General features: G+C 42.5%; 1 protein-coding gene and 1 long non-coding RNA gene across 2 annotated transcripts in view; both read right to left on the bottom strand.

Moving 5' to 3' along the window:
• Window positions 1-6,106: 6,106 nt before the first annotated feature.
• On the bottom strand, window positions 6,107-9,435 carry LOC146268694 (uncharacterized). Its single transcript, XR_014724657.1, has 2 exons — window positions 9,203-9,435; window positions 6,107-6,922 (listed from the first exon to the last, which is right to left on the bottom strand). It is a non-coding gene; the product is annotated as an uncharacterized LOC146268694 (long non-coding RNA).
• A 2,927-nt stretch (window positions 9,436-12,362) lies between these two features.
• Window positions 12,363-21,727, bottom strand: part of plpp4 (phospholipid phosphatase 4) — a 33,381-nt gene continuing 24,016 nt past the window's right edge. Inside the window, exons 5-7 of the mRNA XM_084709838.1 lie at window positions 21,456-21,580; window positions 18,039-18,209; window positions 12,363-16,197 (exon numbers count right to left, since the gene is read on the bottom strand). Of these exons, the coding sequence (XP_084565964.1) occupies window positions 15,992-16,197; window positions 18,039-18,209; window positions 21,456-21,580 (502 nt within the window). The 3' untranslated portion in view covers window positions 12,363-15,991. The remainder of the gene's footprint in view (window positions 16,198-18,038; window positions 18,210-21,455; window positions 21,581-21,727) is intronic.

Genomic DNA, 21,727 nt, shown 5'->3' on the forward strand with positions numbered 1-21,727 from the left:
CTTATGATAACACATACCCTCCATTGGCCTTTGCCATGTTTCATTGCTCCATGGAAACATGGTAGAGGTGAGTAAGTGGCCTTTGGGAACTCTTCATTTTATGATGATAATGTTCTCTCTACCCTGTCGACCATATGGAGGTTGAAGATACACATGCGTGGGTGACAAGAGAGATGAACAGTGTGTGCCTAAATTAACTATACTGCAATGGGCTTGTCCACAGTAAGTACGATACATTTGTGCACAGTCTACACTAGACACTACACAAGACCAAGCCACGGTCTGTAATGGTCAGCTTGTTAACAAGCACCGCATTGGCATCAAACACTACTGAGTATGTTCTTGGGCAATGCACTTGAAAATTGTTTCTCCTCACAAAGTAGACATTTCCCCCTCAGAAAACAAACATTAAGAACATTTCAGAACTTCATGACAGAACATCATGATTTGGTATTGTGAGTAAATGTTTGATTTAAAAAGCAAAACAGAATCTCTTGAAGAACAGACGAAAGTAGTGGAGATGGAAGATTGAGATCATAATTTATCCTTATTGGGGCATAATAATAAAACAGTTTCATAGGTCCAGAAGTCAGAATGAGAATAAAAACAATTCATTATTTGAATCACATTATTGCCATCTGAGAGTAACAGAACACTCCAACACTTTTAATTGTTGGGTTAGAGTTACGGTTGGGGGTTTCTGAGATTGCAAGTAATAATTTGAGTTATGCATGACATCTGACAGTCACGTGTATTTGCACTTTCCATGTGTGCTTCTCTCACACTCACTAGTAACATCTCTCTACTCAACTGAGTTCAGGAATTTACATTGCAGTTGTTCAATAATCTGGCACTTAAAGGACATGAAACACGTTTTTGTTTCCAGTATGAATTACACAGCCTATGCATGGCTTAAAAAATTATTTACAATTTTTCATTTCATCTAGGCAGAGCAACCAATTAAACAAACAACAATGCCTGAATTTACTATGCGACTCATTACCGGTCTACCCTCATTAATATTCATACCATAGATGTTCAATTGCCATGACAATTTGAATAAATCAACTTATTGCAATGGTGATCCCCTCTTATTGTGTGACACTCCTGCAAACATCAGCTCTCACTGAAGAGTGCTTCAGAACTTTAATGCTGTGGTGTAACTGTGCAAAGTTCTAAGATGGGAGGTCACATAGACAGAGAAGCCAAAACCCAAGTGCCTTTCACACATAGTTGAAGGTAGATTATTTTTTTTTACGTACCAAAAACAAACAACCCTCAAGTTAGTCTTTTGCAGAAGGAAGAGCCATGTATGCTAGCAAACCCATCTTTAATTGCAGTCCGTCCAAAATCTTCACTCATTGGCATGGGACTATTATCCATGACGTGGTAATTTAATATTTTGACTCTGTAGTTTTGCCTGCTGGTAGTAAAGACTGAAAGTGTTACAATGTCAGCAGCCCCTTGAAAGACAGTCCTGTATTATGATGAACGAGATGGCAGACACCTTCATATAGGTGAATGTGAGACACAGTGTGAATACCCAATGAATTACTTTGACAGACAGGTGTGCATCTAGGATACAGATGACTCAATTGAAAGGCAATCTCAAGCTAAGTGTTGCAGAATTGACATATTAATGCAAATAGTTCAATTGAATTTTCCAACAGCTATATCATACAGCTATATACTGCATAAGAAGTATCTGGTTCATTTATTAAGATTGCTTTGCAGACCCTAACCCTAACTAACCCTAACCCTTTGCAGATCCTATATTGCTTGTTGAAAATTGAGTTGGGATGTTTATCTTTTCCCTGCTTAGAAAGACATTTTGATAAACTCTGCCAATATGATAGACAAAAATACAATTTAAGATTAATTTAAATATTAGTAAATAATTTATAAATATTCAAGGGAAGCGTCATTATGGCACCACAGCTCATAAATCCTTTTTAAACCTTGTTTGTGTTCTTTGTCCATTGAAAATTTACAGCTTTCAGTGTGCGTGTGTGTGTACGCATGTATGTAATATGTATAGTGCGGAGAAAATAGCCAGGTACAAGCTATGTGCTATTTAGTTCTATAATGGACCATAGGATACCTCTTTTCAGATGCAAGGATGCATGACAGTTCAATAGTAATTAACCAGTGGTCATTTGTGTCTGTGCTGCAAGGGTATGTGATTGCATGTGGGTGTGTGTGTGTGTACAGACACATGGGTGGGCTTAATCACCTTCTTAGCCCCTTAATGTCTGTTATTAGGCCACTCTAAGCCTCAGTCTCTTCTTGACTGCAGACACACTCCATCTTCAGGAGAAACTCACTGGTCTGCTGCCGGAGCAAGTGATGGATTAGGAAAGACAGGGTGGGCCTACAGTTTACTATGGTTATCGTAGCCTAGCCCTAACCCTACAGTCTACTATGGTTATAGTAGCCTAGCCCTAACCCTACAGTTTACTATGGTTATTGTAGCCTAGCCTTAACCTTACTGTATAGGTTACTAACACTTTTAATTAATGGCATCTCCAGATAAACAATACGTTGAAACCTAAGTACCTAAGGTGTTATGTGTAGGTGTTGAACTAAGTAGAGAGCAGAGGATAAACATTGGAAGTCATACATTACCACACATGATGCTGTAAAGATTATTAAAAGCTTGGCAGGAGTGTTCTGGGGTCTCATTTATAAAGCTTGCGTACGCACAAAACGGGGCTGAAAATATGCGTACGCCACTTTCCACGCAAAGGTTGTGATTTATAAAAAACTAACTTGACGGGAGAATGTGCAGTCCTCCGCGCAAACTCTGACCCTCCCGTGGCCTACGCACGTTTTGGAAACAGTTGGAATTGGCGACGCAGATGACCGTAGTGTAGTCAGACTGCAGAAAGTCAATGTCGGAAGAACAATTACTCTTAATATTATATATTTTGTTTTCCTCACACACGTTTTTTATTTCCACTCTACTTCATCTCATCTAGTGTGTGAGTTCCCTGTGGATCTAAGATGCTGTCAACTGTGACTTGAAGACACAGAGAGAAGCCAGTCTGTAGCTCCTGAAACATTCAGTACCCCTCAGTGTTCCAGTATGTGTGTTTCAGTGGAGCCAACATAAAGTAGGTGGTCAACACGGGCAAGATCCAAAAACCCATTATTGGTAGGAGTCATGGGTTGCCATTCCAGCTATGACCTCATCTGAGAAACAACCAATGAGAGATGTAAGACCGTGGCTGTAAAAGGTAGTGCAGGAGCAGTGTTATGAGTACCTGTCAGGGGGTTGATGGGTAATCAATCACCCACACTGCGGTGGCAGGGTAGAACAGGTTCCACTGCAGTGATCCTGAGAGCGGGAGTGAAAAGGAGGAGACAGGGTTATTAAGGAGGTAGGAAGGAGCGAGGGACTGCATAGACTGGCAAAGCTTCAGAGCAGAACAGACAGAGAGAAGTCTTGATCCTGCCTACCCAGGCTGTGGAGCCCTGGAGGCCAGGGAGATGAGGTGATTACCAAGAATGAGTAATGGACCTTGGAAACAGGAACCCTGTGCTTCCCTCTAAACTTCTCCCTTCTGTAACCTCGGCCCCTTGCCAATTAGGGGCTTTTGTGTGTGTGTGTTTAAGTGTGTGTGTAACTGTGCCATCTGTCAGATGCATCCAAATTTGTCCCTGAAGAGACAGAAAAACACATTTTGAATCCAATTTTCCATTTCTATTAAAGATGCTGTAAAGCAAATTCCATGATTTGCTTCTCAGTACATTATATATGTGTGAAACGAGTTGCTGAAAGCATGTGCAAAGCTCTTAAACTTTGTCGCACTGAAATGTGGAGTTAGACCGTTGAACAGTTTCTCACGTTTTCAGTTCAGGTTTTGTTTAGGCACGGCAAAACCCAACAAATCAACATCACAGCCACCTATCTACGTCAGACCACAGACGGTTTATATAACCTATATGCTGTTACTCAGCTGGTACGATGCAAAGACAAAGTAATGAACACATAAAACACTGCTAAAACACAGAGACTGCAGGTAGGTCTGTTCCGATATCTGCAATTGATTTAGCTAGTTTTTTCTGTCGCTAAATTCAATAAATTCGAGGGGGCAGGGCTTCAGCACCTTCAGGCGACACACCCCCCCAGTATCAAGCAGAGAAGACTGCTGATTTTCTTACGATTTCAAAGCCTAATTGAACATGTTTTTTCATTTGAACTTGGATGGGCAGTTAACAACACATTCTTATGTGGTGTGATGAATTTAAAACTAATTATCAGTTCTGCTGTACAGCCACATTAAGTGCCTATACAAGGCGTCCAATTTCTTCTGTTGAGCCATGCAATGTATTAGGACAGTGAGAGACAGAAAAATTTAATATTTTCCCAACCCCCCCACCCACCCCTCACCTGCAGCCAGCTGATGCAGCTAAGTGTTGCTAGCGGATGCAGCTAAGTGTTGCTAGCGGATGCAGCTAAGTGTTGCTAGCGGAAGCAGCTAAGTATTGCTGGTGTCAGTGCTGAGTGTCAAAAGGCACTGGAATATGACCTTGCCTCCCCTGAGGTCACTGCCACCATGACGAGGACTGGTGGAGGACATGGCCTAGTGCAGGGGTCCCAAGGGCCAGATCATTTTTCCTTTCTTTAATGTGGGGCTGGGTCGGTCTGTAACAGAAAATTACATGGGCTGGAGTGACTACCAGTATTATTGTGGAGATTTTATCATGATTTATAATATTTATTATGCTAGATTAGTTTATTATTTTGTTTTGCACCGTATATCAGTACATATCAAGGGATATGTAGCCTATTAAAAGAGCATTATTACTATCGTAATGGCCTTTTTTTATATTTATTGCTACTGAAATCAAAACATTTAGCAGACGCTCTTATCCAGAGCAACTTACAGTAAGTACATGGACATTCCCTCAAGACAAGTAGGGTGAAGTGCCTTGCCCAAGGACACAACGCTATTTGGCTCGGCCGGGAATCAAACTGGCAACCTTCAGATTACTAGCCCAATTGCCTAACCGCTCAGCCACCTGACTCCCCATTTACTTACTTATGCATATTGACAGGGCTGCCAACAAAGAACCTAGGAGTGAGACTTGGTGCCAAAATCTTGCTGAGTACAAAGCAACAATGACAACCTTTCATGGGTGTTTGCGTGTCTATGTTGCTTCACACCCTGTGCCTGCGCCTCATCCATTACTGTTTACAACGTTAGCAGGACTACTTGGTTGGTGTTGTCTTCTCAGCGTGAGAAATACAAGGTGCGGCGTTAGAGTGTGTGAACTGGTTGAAATGTGTGTGTCTCACGGCTAATGCTTGAGAGTTGGGAGCCCTGTATTAATCAGTGTAAACTGTTTTTTAATTTTTAATTTTTTATATTTAAATTAAATTAATAAAAATTGTCTGGCATTGTTCAGAGGGCCGGTCCAAATGTGTGGGCGCGCAGTATTTGGCCCGTGGGTCGTAGTTTGGGGACCCCATGAAATGAATTTACATAAACACAGAACATACATAATGTCACAGTAATAGATAACCACACATGGAGGTTCAGAAATATTTAACCATCAGGCTTACATCTACAATGCCACACATCCATTACGCCACACATCTATTATGCCACACATCCACAACTCCACACATCCATACATAATAATATCCACACTTACTAATCTACTAATAAAAAAAATAAAAATACTGCACTCACTAATGCAAATAAATGCAAATAAAGTCTCTATCCTTATCCTGTTAGATCTCAGTGCAGCATTTGATACGATTGATCACGACATCCTAATCAATAGACTGGAAAAGCTTATTGGGTTCTCAGATAGTGTATTGAACTGGATGAAAATATGTCAGAGGAAGGAAGTTTTATGTTAGTTTAGAAGACCATATGTCTAGGGAAACATGAGAACTGCTTCGGGGTTGCTCAAGGAAGCTGCTTAGGTCCATTACTGTTTTCTCTTTATATGTTACCACTCGGCAACAAAAGGCGAAAAATAAATGGATGAATGATAACTTTCTTAACCCTTGTGTTATCTTCGGGTTGTTGGAGGCTGGTTTGGGGCTCCCACAGGTTGCTTCTTAAGAAGAAAAGGCTCAGGGGAGGTTCGGTTCAGTTCAAATGCAAAGGCTCTTTATTGCAGCAGACAAGAAAAATTTTGCTGAGATTTCTCTGAGCTCCCAGAGACAATCTGACTTGACATGAGATTCAGTACACATTTTATACAGTTGATTCCGACATTCCATGATAGTACATTGACCCTGTACGTGGCTGTTTGTTTGTTCTGAGCAAGCTAGTTCTACTGTTTTCGGATCAAGCCAGGACAGAGCAGCATGAGAACCTCAGCCACAGTGAGGAGGAAGGCCTAAATCAATCCTATTACAGACAATCTACATTGCAAGGTTAAATCCTTATTTAAATATTTTACTTCACACCCCTCAACTATGAATGCCTGTTCAAGTTAAAAGAAAAATGAACAGTGTGTTTGATTCAAAAGATTATGCCAACCAAGCTTAATTGTAAAATCCTCAAAATATTATCGGTTTTTGCAGAGGGTGTTTCTCTCAATGGTTAGGCAAGCAAAGCTCAGTAGAGAGAACTGCATGTGTCAGAGAAGGTCTTCTGATAATATTCAGAGTGGGGATGAGATAGAATTCCTGAACGCCGGGTGGACACACTTCCACTGAAGCACTCAAGGAGATGGAGAGAGAAAGAGAGTTGGAGAGGAAGAGACACAGAGAGAGGAAACATGTAGATTCATTTAACATATCAACAGTTAGGTAATCCAATGGAGAATAAGGAGATTAGTGTTCCATAGTGAGGCCTGGGACATGAGTGCAGCAGGGAAATTGATTTTTGCTTCCTTCTGCACCTGGACTGTTGTAAGCTCTGGAAATCCATCAGAGATACTACAGGGGGCCGTGAGCCTGTTGGACAGTGAGTGTGAAAGGAGGAGAAGGAAGAGGAGGGAGGGGAGAGAAGAAGAATCAGCCATGATGAGTATCCAGAAGGCTCTCCTAGGGATGCCCCCTGCCTGTTCTGATTTGACGTAGTGATCTTGACCAGTATTTCTTACAGGGAAGGCCTCCACTCCCCGTTAGTGGGGGAGGGCCCCTCTACTGCATGGCATTCCTGATACACACTAGATACACTACCATGTATCTACACAGCAACACTTTACACTAAGGTTACAGTAACTACCATATATCAACATAGCAACACTTTTCATGAAGGTTACATGAACTACCATGTAACTAAATAGAAATATTTATTGACTATTACATTGTACTAATCCTACCACCTACATTGTATTCACATTGGAATTGCTACTTCGTTACACTTCATTACAGTTTAGCAGTTATTCCATAAGTGAAACTTGGTATGATTGAGGATGGGCTGTCCAGGGGTAAGTGGATGTCCTGATCTTGTTTTGGTGACACAACCTTCAACTGCCCATTTACAACATCCAGTTACCCCTCACACCCCTCCCCTACACTGTCTTTTTACACTTTTTTAATAACAGATACTGCTAAAACTTAATACAATTTCAGTAAACAGCAGTTCCAATGTACCTACTGTGTTGCTACTATAGGTATTATTAACTCAGCCAACAGGAGTAGTGTTTGAGCTCTGAGTGAGAATGAACATATCACTACTGTGAGTGCATGTGGACAGCAGAGATCATGTATTTGAGTGATTCTGATTGATCTCGTAGTAGGAAGTGCATGGTCTGTGCTGTGGGCATCTGAAACCTGCAAAGGTATTTCACCAGGCAGACGGCAACAAGGGAATCATTCAATATTAATTGTCAGGAAACCATCTGTAAATCACTGTTATGATTCATGCATATTTAAAGAGGCACCCTAAGCAGTAAAACCAAGGTTCTGCCAGGGAAATGAACAGATACCAAATACTCGTCGCTTTGAATGATAATAAGACTTAGGGCCCTATCTTGCACCCAGTGCAATTGAGTTTGTCAACGACGCAAGTATCATTGCTAGTTTGCACTCGACGCAAAGCGGACTTTTCCCTCCACAGACGCACGTTGGTTAATTAGGGAATGACTTTGCGCTCCTGTGGGCGGTTCAGCGAAAAGGAGGCGTGTTCCGGCGCAAACGTTCCCTGGTGCTATTTTGCAGTTCAGAAAAACAATTCCGCCACTGAACAGGAAAAACGTAGTCTAAAGTCAATGGCGCGTTATTTAGATGCTATTTTAAGGGCGCAAGCTTGGTGCGTGCGCACTGCTGGAGAGGCCAGGGTATTCTTTCTGCAAAGTTATGTTACATTGTTTTGATTTATGGCGTGTTACATTTCTTCAATGATTATTAAAATATTTTCATGAGAAATCTATGTAAATTAAGTAAACAAGTACAATAGTCATACTAATTTTAAGAACTAAACTATTTAAAAACACAACAATTAAAAAATATATATATATATAAGAATAAGAATTTGAATGAGCAGCATGAGCGGGCAATTTAGTGCAGTGAGAAAACTGCTCTGCCTTTCCCATACAATGTCACTTCTCTATCTATTATGGCCCTGACGAGAACGTCGGTCTCCTCGGCTGTGAACCGCTCCTGGCGTGCGCCTGGCAAATCCGCCGTTATAATAGCAATCCGCCATGAAACAAGCGCTGCTCTTAAAGGCAATGTGAGATGACGCTCTGATTGGTCTATTGCACGTTACACACAAACCACACCCATTAGGAATGTAGTTACTTGAGACCAACCTTTTTTAGATTTGCGCCAGGCGCAAGGTCATTTATCCTGCCGCAAAATAGCAACCGTGCCACAGTCACGCCCACAAAGTTACTTGCGGTTTGCGTTTTGAAACTTGCTTTCAGATAATTAATAATAATAATATGAAAAATAGGGCCCTTAAGGTGTTTCACCAGACCAGTAGCGTAACGATGGGCCCAGGTGCAAGATATTATGACACCCCCCCCCCCCCCCCCCTAGTGGCCGCAAGAAAAAATATTGACATTGTAATAAATGAGGAAACACTTCATTACATTTGGCTCCCCTCCCCCTCCTAGGAATAACCTCCCTAGCACCCTGCTGGTTATCTTAACATAATCATTTGCTATCCACCTAGTAGTGACTACTATTTACCCAACTTGTATCCTAGTTATCCTGCCCGACCATAATGTATGTAGGCAATAACTTGGCTTGAAATGTATATCTATCACAATAGCCGTAGGTTACCTGTCTGAGGGCAGCGATACTAATCCCATCTGAACTGCTGCACTGCTGCTAGCAGGGGGGACGTCCGTGTCGGGGTCGTCCGTGGCGGACTTTGTGGGCTGGTGACTAGTTGATGGGCTAGTAAAAAAATAATCTAATTTCGGCAGCTTTGCCGCCTTCTCGTCTTGGTATTTTTTATCTTGCCTTTTCTGCTTCCACTCTTATGCTTAAAAGGCATTGCTACACCTTCAGTTGTGCTGTGCTCAATGAACTGCGTTGTCATGACCTTCGTCGGTGTAATATAGCGTATTGTATCGTCACATGATCAAATAGAGACTTTGGACATTGGACAACAACATTCATATTACCCAGCAATCATCATTGCTAATCACAAAAATACCAAAGAATATAAGAATTTATTCATTTAATTGAATAGTTTTTTGATAGTTTCTATAGTATATATAGGATAAACATATGATTTTGGTTTAAATTGCTACTTTTCCCCAAAAAATAATAACAACCATGACTGAGATAAGTTTGCCTTTTTACGTGTATAATTTACATTTGATACTCCAACTTCATCGTTAGCAGCGTGTATTCAAACATAAGCATATACAAGAGAGAGTACAGCGCTATACTAAGGGAGGACCTGTTGAGTGACGATACGTAGAGACGAACACCCTTGAGTGACACGCGTACGTCTTTGGGTGCGGGCTCTGAGACTCCACGGGCCCAGGTGTAGCCACAGCTGCTGCACCCCCTACAATTACGCCCCTGCACCAGACATTCCACAAACTGATAGCTGCACCCTTGTATCTCATCACACGTCAAGACGGCTAGGGGCTCCCAGCTATGGGAGGTTCTGATAGGTATTACCTTATAAAAATGGGATTCCTGTGTCTGCTAAACACGCGCACAGTATCAAAAGATGTATGAAATTCTATCCTTGTGAATACGAGGAGCAAATTAATTAATTAGTCACCCTAAAATTTAGACTGTTTCATGTGGCATGAACCCCCCCATCCAGCTTCACTAGCTCCTTAGGCTACCAAGTGGGCAGGGACTGAGTACGGAACAGCCTGTGTCTGTCAGAGATGCCACTCTGTGCTTGATCTCCACCCGGATCCCCAAGGAGGCTATTCGTAGCTCCTCCTGCATCCAGCAGGACCCACTGCCATGCTCCTGTCTCGAGGGAGGGGGCATCTCTTCCAGGAGGGGGCAGCCCAGGCAGGGTGTGCCAGCTGTAGCTCTCCCAGAATCCAAGCAGGGTGGCTGTGCCAATACCCACCAGTACCCCTCATCAGACTGTAGGAACTATCCAGTCACTAAGTGGCCCAGATTCCAACATCATACCCACATCAAAGAGTTTTTAATAAGTTTGTGTGTGTTTTTTAGTGTGTCACTGCATTACAATTAGTCTACTCAGGCAATTAGTTTCTACATGAATTATATATCTACGTTTCAAGAAAGAGGGCAGACACAAATAAACTTGATGCATTCCTGCCACCTGGAAACTGTCCAACTCTCCAAAGTATCCTGTACCTTATCCTGCATCCGCACCTGTCAGCCTGGTCCAACAAACTAGATGTTAAAGGAGAACACAAACACAATAACAATTTGTTCCAGTAAACCCTTTACTTTAAAAAAAAAATGAAAAACATGACTTGAGATGATTTCAGACCTCAATGGCCAATGTGAGGCTATAGAAAGAAAGGAAAAAGACATAAGACTATGCCGGTTGAATTATACTTTTATCAACTTTGTTCAAGGGTTCTTAAACTCTGCTTGAGTCTTTGTGTCTCTACTCTCAAACCCGAGGCAAGCTTTATGGGTGAAAAAGAAGTGACATGCAAAATCTTCCCCGGCCGACTTTACCAATTCAGCAAGATACTGTAGCCTGCAGAAATTCATGTACAAACAAGAAATATGATCTCATAAAACATCATAGATAGGAATGTATTAAAAACCATATGGATAACGACTTTTGAATGTATGAATCTACAACTGTCTGTGCCTTCCAGTGGAAGTCATTTTGATGAAACACCAAACGCTGAATCTCCACATGACTCTCTGATGACTTGAAAGCACTCTGTTGAATCCTACTGATTTGGTACAATCTAGGTCAGAGATAGGTCCCTTTGAGCTGGAACAGTACTGTTGATTGCAGTCAGACACAAAAACCATGTTAAAAAGTTAGCCTACTGGATAATGTATGATTCATAGTAGTCTATTTATTTAAAACAAGGTCAAAAAAGTACATTTAGATGTGATATAAGGTGTCTATTTTTTTAATCGACGAAGTAAAGGTCTAAAAAAGAACCTTAGCCTACGTAGCCTATCGTTTTTCTGTGCACAGTACAATATGTTTATGCCAATTCAATATGCAAATAATTTGTAAAAATGCAATTACTTGATATATAACACTGAGGTATACACTTCTGTGATAATGATTAATACCAGAATATATAACTCTTCAGGTCAGAAACCATGATTCAACATCCTCATGGAGATTAAAATAACTTATCTGGAAATGTACTGTTTATTCTAGTACCTATTTCAGAGGGTCATTATATTAATACAAATGGTTTATCATCTACTACTTCCTTAGCCTTTAGATGCGTGAGCTCTAAATATTTCAGCGTAAGTTATTTTTCCGAAACGGTAGCTAGCTAGCTTTAGTTAGCTTCCAGGCTGTTACCTACATTTGGAAGCCATACTAAAGCGTTGGTCGTATAGATTTGTTTATCGAAAAATATTCAATTGGAATGTTCAAAATCGCAGATACGTTACGAACGATCACATACGTGCAACGCTACTCCTTAACGGGTTAGTCATCACAATCCAGCAGCCCCGGGGAAGGAGGGCCGGGCCACACCAACACACCAACCTTACTAACACTAATGCGGGAGTCAGGTGGCTGAGCGGTTAGGGCATCGGGCTAGTAATCTGAAAGGTTGCCAGTTCGATTCCAGGCCGGGGAACATGACGTTGTGTCCTTCGGCAAGGCACTTCACCCTACTTGCCTCAGGGAGAATGTCCCTGTACTTACTGTAAGTCGCTCTGGATAAGAGCGTCTTCTAAATGACTAAATGTAAATGTAATGCACACCCACATGAGACCAAGCACCTGATCAAAGTCACATTTCTGCACTGAGGCTGCTATCTTACTCATAACATGTTTATTGGAAACAGCTGGATCAAAGTAGTACATCTTCACTGGAAACACAGAGCACAGACACTGTCTCCTCTGGGACACCAACCATGAAAACACAAAACTGCTAACTAACCCAGGACCTCATGAAACATAAAAGAATCAGGTAGAATACTATAACATTTCTCTTCAAATCCCACAGTAATAGTTATTGTAATGAACATCCTTTCTTCAAAGGTATTTTCTAGTGTTTGGTAAAATAATATCTTTCTGGCCACAGATGAAATCTCAATTTCCCAGTAATCCCCAGGGCACGATGCTGTCTACACAGAGCTTTTTATTACAGCTGCAGTTCATTGTTGCACATTAAGTGAATAAATAGCAAATTACAGTCCAAAAGAGTTTTCAAGGCCAGACATGCGTATCCATACAAAAGTCTCTTTTCACAAATGGTGTTGGCATGCCATGGTTACAAGCTGCTATACTTTCTTCTTGCCTCCTTTAAGGTCACACACTAAACATAAGCTTGTTTACCTTTTTCAATATGAAAACATGTTTGTTTGAGAGCAACACTGAAGAGAGTTTGATTTTGTGCAATATAAATCGTATATACTGACAGAATACTGATAAGATGATGCAATACAAGGATGTATTGTATATGTTCAAGACTAAAAGCAATTTTTGCTTTTGAATATCAGATGAATAAAATTGCATCCACTATCTCTTCTAGGAAGATACTGGTATATTTTTTCACTTTATACTTTTAAACACGGTAAGATTTTTGCAGACAACAATAACTGATCAACAATAGTATGTTGCATGAGAAAAATAGGCTTTTGCAGACAAAAATAACTGATCAACAACAGTATATTACATGGGAAAATAAACAACAAGAAAGTTCAATTTCTTGTACTTTTTTTGCAAGACATCTGTTGTTCTAAGGTATTGTACTGTACAATTGGGCAAGGATGCCTTGAATCCTGTAGTACAGGTTTCAGCCTTGGCACTCTGCTTCCATAGCAAGCAGGATTGCTATTGATATTTCAAAAAGGTATTTGTAGATCTTTGTGCATCAACTGGGTAGCTCTCTGTGTCTGTGGGACAGCCTCCAGACCCCAGAAAGTAGGGTTAGGGTCATGGTTAGGGTCAGGTTTAGGGTTAGCTACCCCAGTGTATAGTATATGATGTTTAGCACCAATGCACAGACCACCCAAGACAGGAAGAGCTAATTTCTAATGTGTTTGTTGTGTTATTGCACAGTCCGTAAAGGCTTGGGGACTAACAGACCCATAGACACACACACCCAAACATACAGGCACACAGTCTTGTCCAACAACCTATACAGGAGTATACTGTAGCTTTTATAAATATATGAACGTCTTGGGTGCATTTACTGAGTTTGCAGAGCCAAGGCAACACATGCCAGATTTTTACTACATACACATGAACATTCCTCCCTGTGTTTTGGATGGTTGAGGACAGAGGTCAAAGTGCATATCCATCTAATGTTACAGCAACCGCAAGGTTCAGCCACCACAGGGCACAACAATCTGTGCTTCAGAAAGACGATGTTTTATTATGACCTTGTGTGCTTCTCTCGCTATCAGAATGAAGAATTACATACCGTGCATTCTTTGTTGCTGCAAAACATCTTAAAAAATCTTTGGCAATCTGCAACTCGCAAAATTGTTTCTCAAATTGAGTGTGTTCCAATTCAGCCCCAAGTACGACTGATGGCACCCCATAGTTACCCCATAGTTACCCTCGTTAGCCCAGCTTCTAGACTGCTAGTTAGTCTGGAAGGCCAGTGTGGGCTGAGGTGTGGTGGAGATGCAAGGCCGATTATTGGGAAGATTCATATTATTTAGGCTTTAAAGTCCTAACCCTAACCCAATGCCGCCTCACTCCCATAATGATGATTAATGCTGAATAAGATTGGACTTATGATCGTCTTCCTCTGCGTTTGTTACACTTGCCGCTGATGATTGCCCACATTGAGCTTTAATCTGAATCCAAATTGGGGGATGAAGTCAGGAGCAGAAGGTGTTTCAGTCACAGTGCAGGAGAGCCATGGTTAGGGGGTTAGGGTTAGGGGGTGAAGTAGTACAGAGACAGAGATAAAGAACTAGTATGGAGACAGAGATACACAGCTAGTATGGAGACAGAGGTAAATAACTAGAGGAATGGATGAAAAGACAGATGGGGGTTCTCTTTTCTGCTTCTACCAAATAATGGGTTTCATTTATAGTTATGTTGCCATGGACAACCAGCAGCTCTCAAGAAGAGTGGTGGGGAAAATTGAAGGGCCACTGTCCGAAAGGATCATAGATGCGTTTCTGAATTAAAATGGTTTCTGATACGTTCTTGTATTCAATTTAGATATGGTTGTCTGAGCTCCCTCCATATTTATTGATGTGGTGACTTGTGTCTAATGAATCATTCAGAGTTGTGACATCTCACGTCAGCTTGCCTTTTGCGGTGACATTTCAGACAGCTGTGCAGTCTGAACACCAACTACACTAGTGATGAAATCAGACCAACTACAGCAGCTAATGTGAAGCCAGTCAGAACAATTGAGAAGCCCACTGGAATCAGGCTGTGGTTGATGGTCCCATTCTGCTCTGCAAGAGCTGCTGTTTCTCAGGCATACAGTGCAGTACAGTTCATGGTTGAAGTTTTATAATAGGAGAAGCATTATTTCAGTGTGCAGGTCTTTCCTTAATGTTTCACTTGCTGCTTCCAGTGTGCTATCCTACATGAACACTGGATATCAGGAGTGATCATGTATTCATCCCTGGTGATTTGAAGGACATTATTCACATCGTATTAGGCCGTGTTCACACTTGACTTCTTTTTTTAGAAAAAAGTGCTGCCTTCAGCTGCCTTCAACGCCTTTTGAGAACCTTTTGAGAGCCTTTTGAGAGTCTTTTGAGAGCCTTTTGCCTTTTCAGAAAAGCGCTGGGTGACGTAGAAAGAAACGCCTTTCTGACGAGAATTCTGTAATGTATGAAATCATACATTCTAGCGATACATTATTATCCGTTGGTTACTTATTGACAGCAAGCTGCTATGGTGAATAAAATGCAATTACTTGCTTTAGCTTTGGCGGTTGAGGACCCATAGCCTGGTAACTAAGGTAGAAGGTTACTAGAGAAAGTACACGCGTACCTACTCTCCTCGTCCTGATTGGTCAGCTGTCAGAAAGGCGCTTGACGTCACCCAGCGCTTTTCTAAAAAGTTTAGAAAATGTGACTAAAAAAGGCGTCGGGTGCTGCGCTATTTTAGAAGTTTTTTAAAAGGCGCCCGCTTTTCCCATAGGGTTGCATGTAAAAAGACGCTGAAGGGAGCGCTTTTTTCTGAAAAACGAGTCAAGTGTGAACACGGCCTTAATCAAAATGTTCTTCAAATACTTTTCACCGGTCTTTGCTCTACAGCGTTGTCCCATAGGAACACAGACGCACACACAGGCACACACACGTGTACACAACCAGGCTCCTGTGCTGATTCAGAAACAACTTAAATAAAGAGAGAAAGGGGGGATGGGGCGTCACTGAGAGAGTCCAGTACTGTCCACTGGAAGTGTTAAATCAGTCTGTCTGTGTGAGTGAGTGGGGCATGGGACCGGGTGAGGGTGGCGATGGGGGTCCGGCTAGCCGTAAGTCATACAGGCCCCTCAGTCATCCCCTCCAGGGGCAGCGAGGTGGCGTTGTCGCTGGGCTGGGCATCGTCCTGGGCAGAGGGCATCTGGGTGGAGCTGGTGAGACTGGCGTATGGCAGGTGGCAGTCTGTGTGCAGGAAAGAAGGGTAGTGCTGCCGGTAGCAGATGTAAGCGAAGACGATACCAATCACTCCCCCAACAAACGCATCTGCAACAGGCACAAGACAATCACTGGTATTGGGAATTTACAATGTACAAGCAGATTCATCCTTGTGGATTACATTTAAATGTAATATCTACATGCATAACACTTATTCTGGTATAAGAAAGTGTGAATCATTCTTTCTGCCTGGCTGCTAGGGGTAAGGGGGTGTAAGGCTCTGTGGTTGTATAGTATGAAATGTAACATATCTTTATGGAGACAGTTTTTTGGGCTCTGGTGGATCTTGGGACTGATGGAGAGCTATACCATATGTCCATAATCATCCACATATATTGATACAGGGAAGTCAGTGAAAAATAATGACCAATTTACGACCTGTACATTCCCTGAATCACTAAAGCCCCAGGAGTGGTCGCTCTGTCAAGAGAGATGATCATTAACCTCTCAACTATTAGCAACAGCCTGAAACATTTCCTAGTCACTGTGAATGTATAAAATATGGTGCTGTCAAGGTACCTGGCAGAGACATTGAATTATGAGCAAGCATTCTACGCTTCACAACAAACCACCATCTGTGAGACTTAAAATCACCATCTGCACCACAGGCTGCACCTCTGACAAGCTTAGTTTGATTGGTAAAAAAGTTCAGTTGCTCCAGTTCCACTGATTGTACCTGAGACTGACCCCATACCTTCACCTCAGGACCATAGACTAATTTCCTCCAACGTGATGGAGTAGTGATAGCCTCCTGGTATCCTCCCATCCCCCAGTTCAGCTAATATCTACAGACACCGTTTACCATAGCTCCAAATTGAGGCCCACAAGTTTAATGGAGCACAGCTCACCTCTGTTGCTTCACTGTCTCCCCCAGCTAGGATTTAGGGGGATGGAGGAGGTCTATTACAAAGGCTGGACACCAGGAATATGTAAACAGCCTTGTGTTTGTTAAGGTCATCTGTGTTTCTTCACAGTCCAGAAGTTCTTATAGGCCTTCAGACATTGGCCAGGTTTCCCAGATTCGTTAAGAAGCTACTTAACGCTAAGAGCTTCTTAACGAATCTGGGAAACCCGGCCATTATGAATAAAATGTGATGTTAATTAGGTTTACTAATACTTGAGTTAATGAAGAAAAATCCCAGGGACATATGGTGTCCTGTAAAAGTAATTAACGCTTGTGACAGCAGTGTCATCAAACTGTACTGTCGCCTGTCACATTCTGTCTGTCTCTCTGTCTGTCTCTCTGTCTAACCCGAACCCTGTCTGTATTTGTCCCTCTTCCTGTTCATGCTGATGTTACAGTGGAGCTGGAGAGTTTCATTGCATTGTTTCTCCCAGTTTTTAGATCCATGCTAAGTGAAGCCCTGTTACCAGAAGCGTTGTTCGAGGAGACTCAATGTCTATCTTATTTACAATGAGTCATTTAGCAGACGCTCTTATCCAGAGCGACTTACATCAAGTACAGGGACATTCCCCCCGAGGCAAGTAGGGTGAAGTGCCTTGCCCAAGGACACAACGTCATTTGGCACGTGGGGAATCGATCCAGTAACCTTCTGATTACTAGCCCGACTCCCTCACCGCTCAGCCATCTGACTCCCGCTTATGCAGATTCAGGGATGCTCATCAACAGGAGGAAAACATGACAGACTCTCACTGGAACACTATGAGGCCTGTATCGCCTGGCTGCTGGGTGGTCTTCACATCCTTTGTATTGAGTCTAGGTGGTGATTATACACTTACACCATGTTAGAATTGAGCACAAGTGGAACCATTCACAAACCTGCGAAGTTGATAAATGGTTGTGAGTAGGGAAGTATCTAGTGAATCACACACACACCATCTGAGCTTTGCAGGGTGCACTGTCTGGACTAAGGAGACAGGAGACGGACCTTGCCAGTGGTGTTTGTAGTCGCAGGTGCGGGACAGGGCTATCATCATGGCGCTGTAGAGGGGCAGCACCATGGCACACAGACGCCAGCTGCGCCCGCGACCCGCCACCGTGAAGCACTGCAGCTTCCCTGCCAGGTAGAAGGAGGTGAAGCCGAGGCCAGAGAACGCAACTGATAGATATGGAGAGACAGAAAGAGAGACAGATAGAGAGACAAAGAATATGTGAAGGACGTCTTACAAGCACATGTTACAGTTGGCAAAAACAGGTGACTCATATCTGTCTACACACCTATTCCTTTACCTGCACTCTCTTACAATTATTAACTACTTCAACATGTTAGCATGGGCCTACCATATGTCTGATACGTCTGTGATGGTGAGATGTGAGATACCCTGTCTGCACTCCCTTGTTCCCTTCCAGCAGCCCAGTGGAGGTTGCCGTGAGCTTGATGGCCATGAGGACGAGAACGACCGCCACCTGATTGTGTGAATTAAAGGCGTATGATGGAGTTGCAAGACGCTACGGAAGGACAGGGTCATTAGTTGAGCGCTCTGGCCAAATAGCCTCCTTTAGCTGCCCATTTGTCACCAGGCCCAAAAACCACAGGAGAATACTAAGCATACACATGCAGCCCTCAGGGGAGGGAGGGAGGGAGGGAGGGAGGGAGGGAGGGAGGGAGGGAGGGAGGGAGGGAGGGAGGGAGGGAGGGAGGGAGGGAGGGAGGGAGGGAGGGAGGGAGGGAGGGAGGGAGGGAGGGAGGGAGGGAGGGAGGGAGGGAGGGAGGGAGGGAGGGAGGGAGGCTCCAGGGAAGGTAGGGTAGGCAGAGTTGGCTCATTTATGCGTCAAACATGTCAGTCATCTCTCCACTCAGCAGTTTAATGTAAAAAATGTAAATGTAAAGCTTTTCAGTTTTATTTGGTTATATTTTGCTCCCACCCTCCCGCTATTCTAATCTAAGGTGTCTAAGGTATTATATTTTACACGCTACCTTAGGAGCGTTTGCGCAGATTCCATAGTTTTCTATTGAATGCGCCACGCCAATGAGACCCTAACCCTAAGCAATTACGGAAACATGGGAACAGAAGACAATGAAAAGAACAGGAAAAGGCTTGGCTCTGAATTAAGGGTTTCATGTTCATATAAGTTATGTTTAAAATATATTAAAAACTATATTGCCTTCAATGATGAGGGATAAGGTAAGACTAGGCAGATTTTAAAAAGCCAGCACAAGACCACAAAAAATAAAACATCAGTTCTGCATGTTACAACATCAAGGTTCTGCATGTTGCATCGACATTAGCAGACACCTTGTTGGGTGTTGATGAAGAAGGAGAATAACATGGAAAGGTGTCTTTCAGGATTTATTACAGGCAGGAACATCTGGCTTGTGATTATAGCAGCATACTCTCAAGACACTGATACTACAGTAATGGTTCTGACACAACTATTCCTGATTTTAATATGGTTTAAGTCCCATATCTAATGCCTGTCAAAGTCTTAACTTCAGAACTGGTAGAAAACAATTTAGTACTTTAGGGTAGAGTGTGTTACAGAAGATAAAGTGGAGAGAAAACTCCTCAACAAATTCATCAGTCCAGAGAGTTAGTTTACATGATCAGTCAGGGCTAGGGTTAGGGATCAGGTCAGGGGGTTAGGTTAGTTAACATCATTTCATAGTGTGTTCATAGAGGAGTGCCTTGTGCTCCACTGGTCTTGCATGCTTGGCAACGAAACAAGATTATTATCCCAATCAGCATTTATCATTCTCAGAGAGATAAAAGTGTCAGCAATCCCAGCGGTACTGTTCACTATCCGTGAAGACTGTCTTCATCTAACATCAGCATAACTGGAGCCTCCATCTGTCCTCTCCACTGGCCACGGCCATCTGTCCACCTCATCTCTCCTTCCTAAAGCGGTTCTTATGAACGGAGCCACAGTGACACTCTCAGCTCCAGGGCTGCTAAGGCCAGAGTGGGGACACACACACAGGAAACGTAATTTCCTCTCCACTCTGAAGCTGCTGGGATATGGGGGCCTCCTTTGTCCCCTCTCTCTGCCTCACATCCTGCCATGCAGAAGGCATGCACCAGGCAGCTATTTGCACCGGAGTTCAGATCAATGCATGGCGTGTGTGTCAGGACGGGAAATCCATCTCCCTCCCTGTCTCGTCTAATGAGACCAGCCCTGCACATCAACCAGCTGGGTTATTAAGAATGTAGCGTAACTTTACATGCTCCCACATCAATTCGACTTGGGATGCAAGTATGAAATTGCATCCTCCTTGAACATCAATAAAAGGTACATCTTTCTCTTGACGATGGAGAAGTTCCTTGATAGTATCACCTACTTGCTCACAGTAATTCTGTGTTTACACAAAAGTCACAAAACTGTCAATGAGGTGGAATTCAATTCTGCACCCACTCCCATATCAGTGCTCATAGGAGTTCAGATGCACAGACATACTAATAGCTGATTGGATGTATTATTAAAAGTAAAAGTAAGTCATATTTAGTAGTTCTCAGAAATTATCAGACTAGTTGGAAGAAGGAAAATGACTTAATATTATATAATATTAATAGGACATAATATTCTTGATTAAATAATTTTTGTAACATAACCTCACTTCATTATTTCTTCATAATTGTCTTGTTTACTGCTGTGCAGAGTAATTATGCTAAATAGGTCACAGTCATTTTGATGGAGACAAAAACAAGCAAGCATGTACTACTACAGTACATGGCCTTTAAAGCAAAAAGCTTTAGTTTAGTTTACAGGTATAACTGGGTCTTTGCAGCCACACCTTAACAAACAACATGCAGTAGTTGTTGACCACTACAGTAAAAGTTTTGAATTTTTTAACCTACTACTGTAAATACAATTACTTGCAGAGCAGTATGGCCTATAACAGACCTTTCACTTCCTTGATTCCACAGACAGAATGTAGCCAGACACAGTGAAGAAGAAGAGAAAGTTTTGTTTGAAGAGATGTTTTTACAGGAAGATAAAGTGCTCTAAATAGAGAGGAAGCCTTTATCTTATTAAATTGTTTTCACAGATGTCTTCATAGCAATGATGCATGTGTGTACGTGAATGCATGCATTCACAAGTGTAGATGAGTGTTCGTATGTGCATGCACGCGTTCACGTGTGTGAGTGTCCGTGTGTGTGTGCGCTTTTATGTGAGTGTGTGTGGATGCCGGCTGTGACTCTCAGGAGGATTTGTGTGTGTGTGTGTGAGGAAGTGTGTGTGTCTGTGTGTGTTAGGAGTTTGGCTCTAGGTGTACCTCACAGGAGGATACAGTGTGTGTGTGTGTGAGGAGTTGTGTGTGAGGAAGTCTGTGTGTGTGTGTGTGTGTGTGTGTGTGTGAGGAAGTGTGTGTGTGTGTGTGTACGTGTAGCTGATGGCTGTGACTCACAGGAGGAGTGACTGCTAGGGAAGCTCTTGCGGCCCTCTGACACCAGGTCTGGCTCCCCAGTACACAGCATCTTAGTGTTTAACTGCCCGTCTGGGAAGCAGCGCTGGAAATAGTCCGGCCTCGGTCTGGGTGGGGGTAACTACAGTTATACAGACAACTAATCCCTAACACCAACAATATAACACTCTGTATGTGCCAAGAAAAGAAACCTCACAAACACAAACTACAACAAAAACATTGCACATGTAATAGACGTGGCCTTGCTCCATCAG

This window comes from Hypomesus nipponensis, chromosome 11 (assembly GCF_054491055.1).
Source record: "Hypomesus nipponensis isolate SF chromosome 11, ASM5449105v1, whole genome shotgun sequence".
Lineage (NCBI taxonomy): Eukaryota > Metazoa > Chordata > Actinopteri > Osmeriformes > Osmeridae > Hypomesus > Hypomesus nipponensis.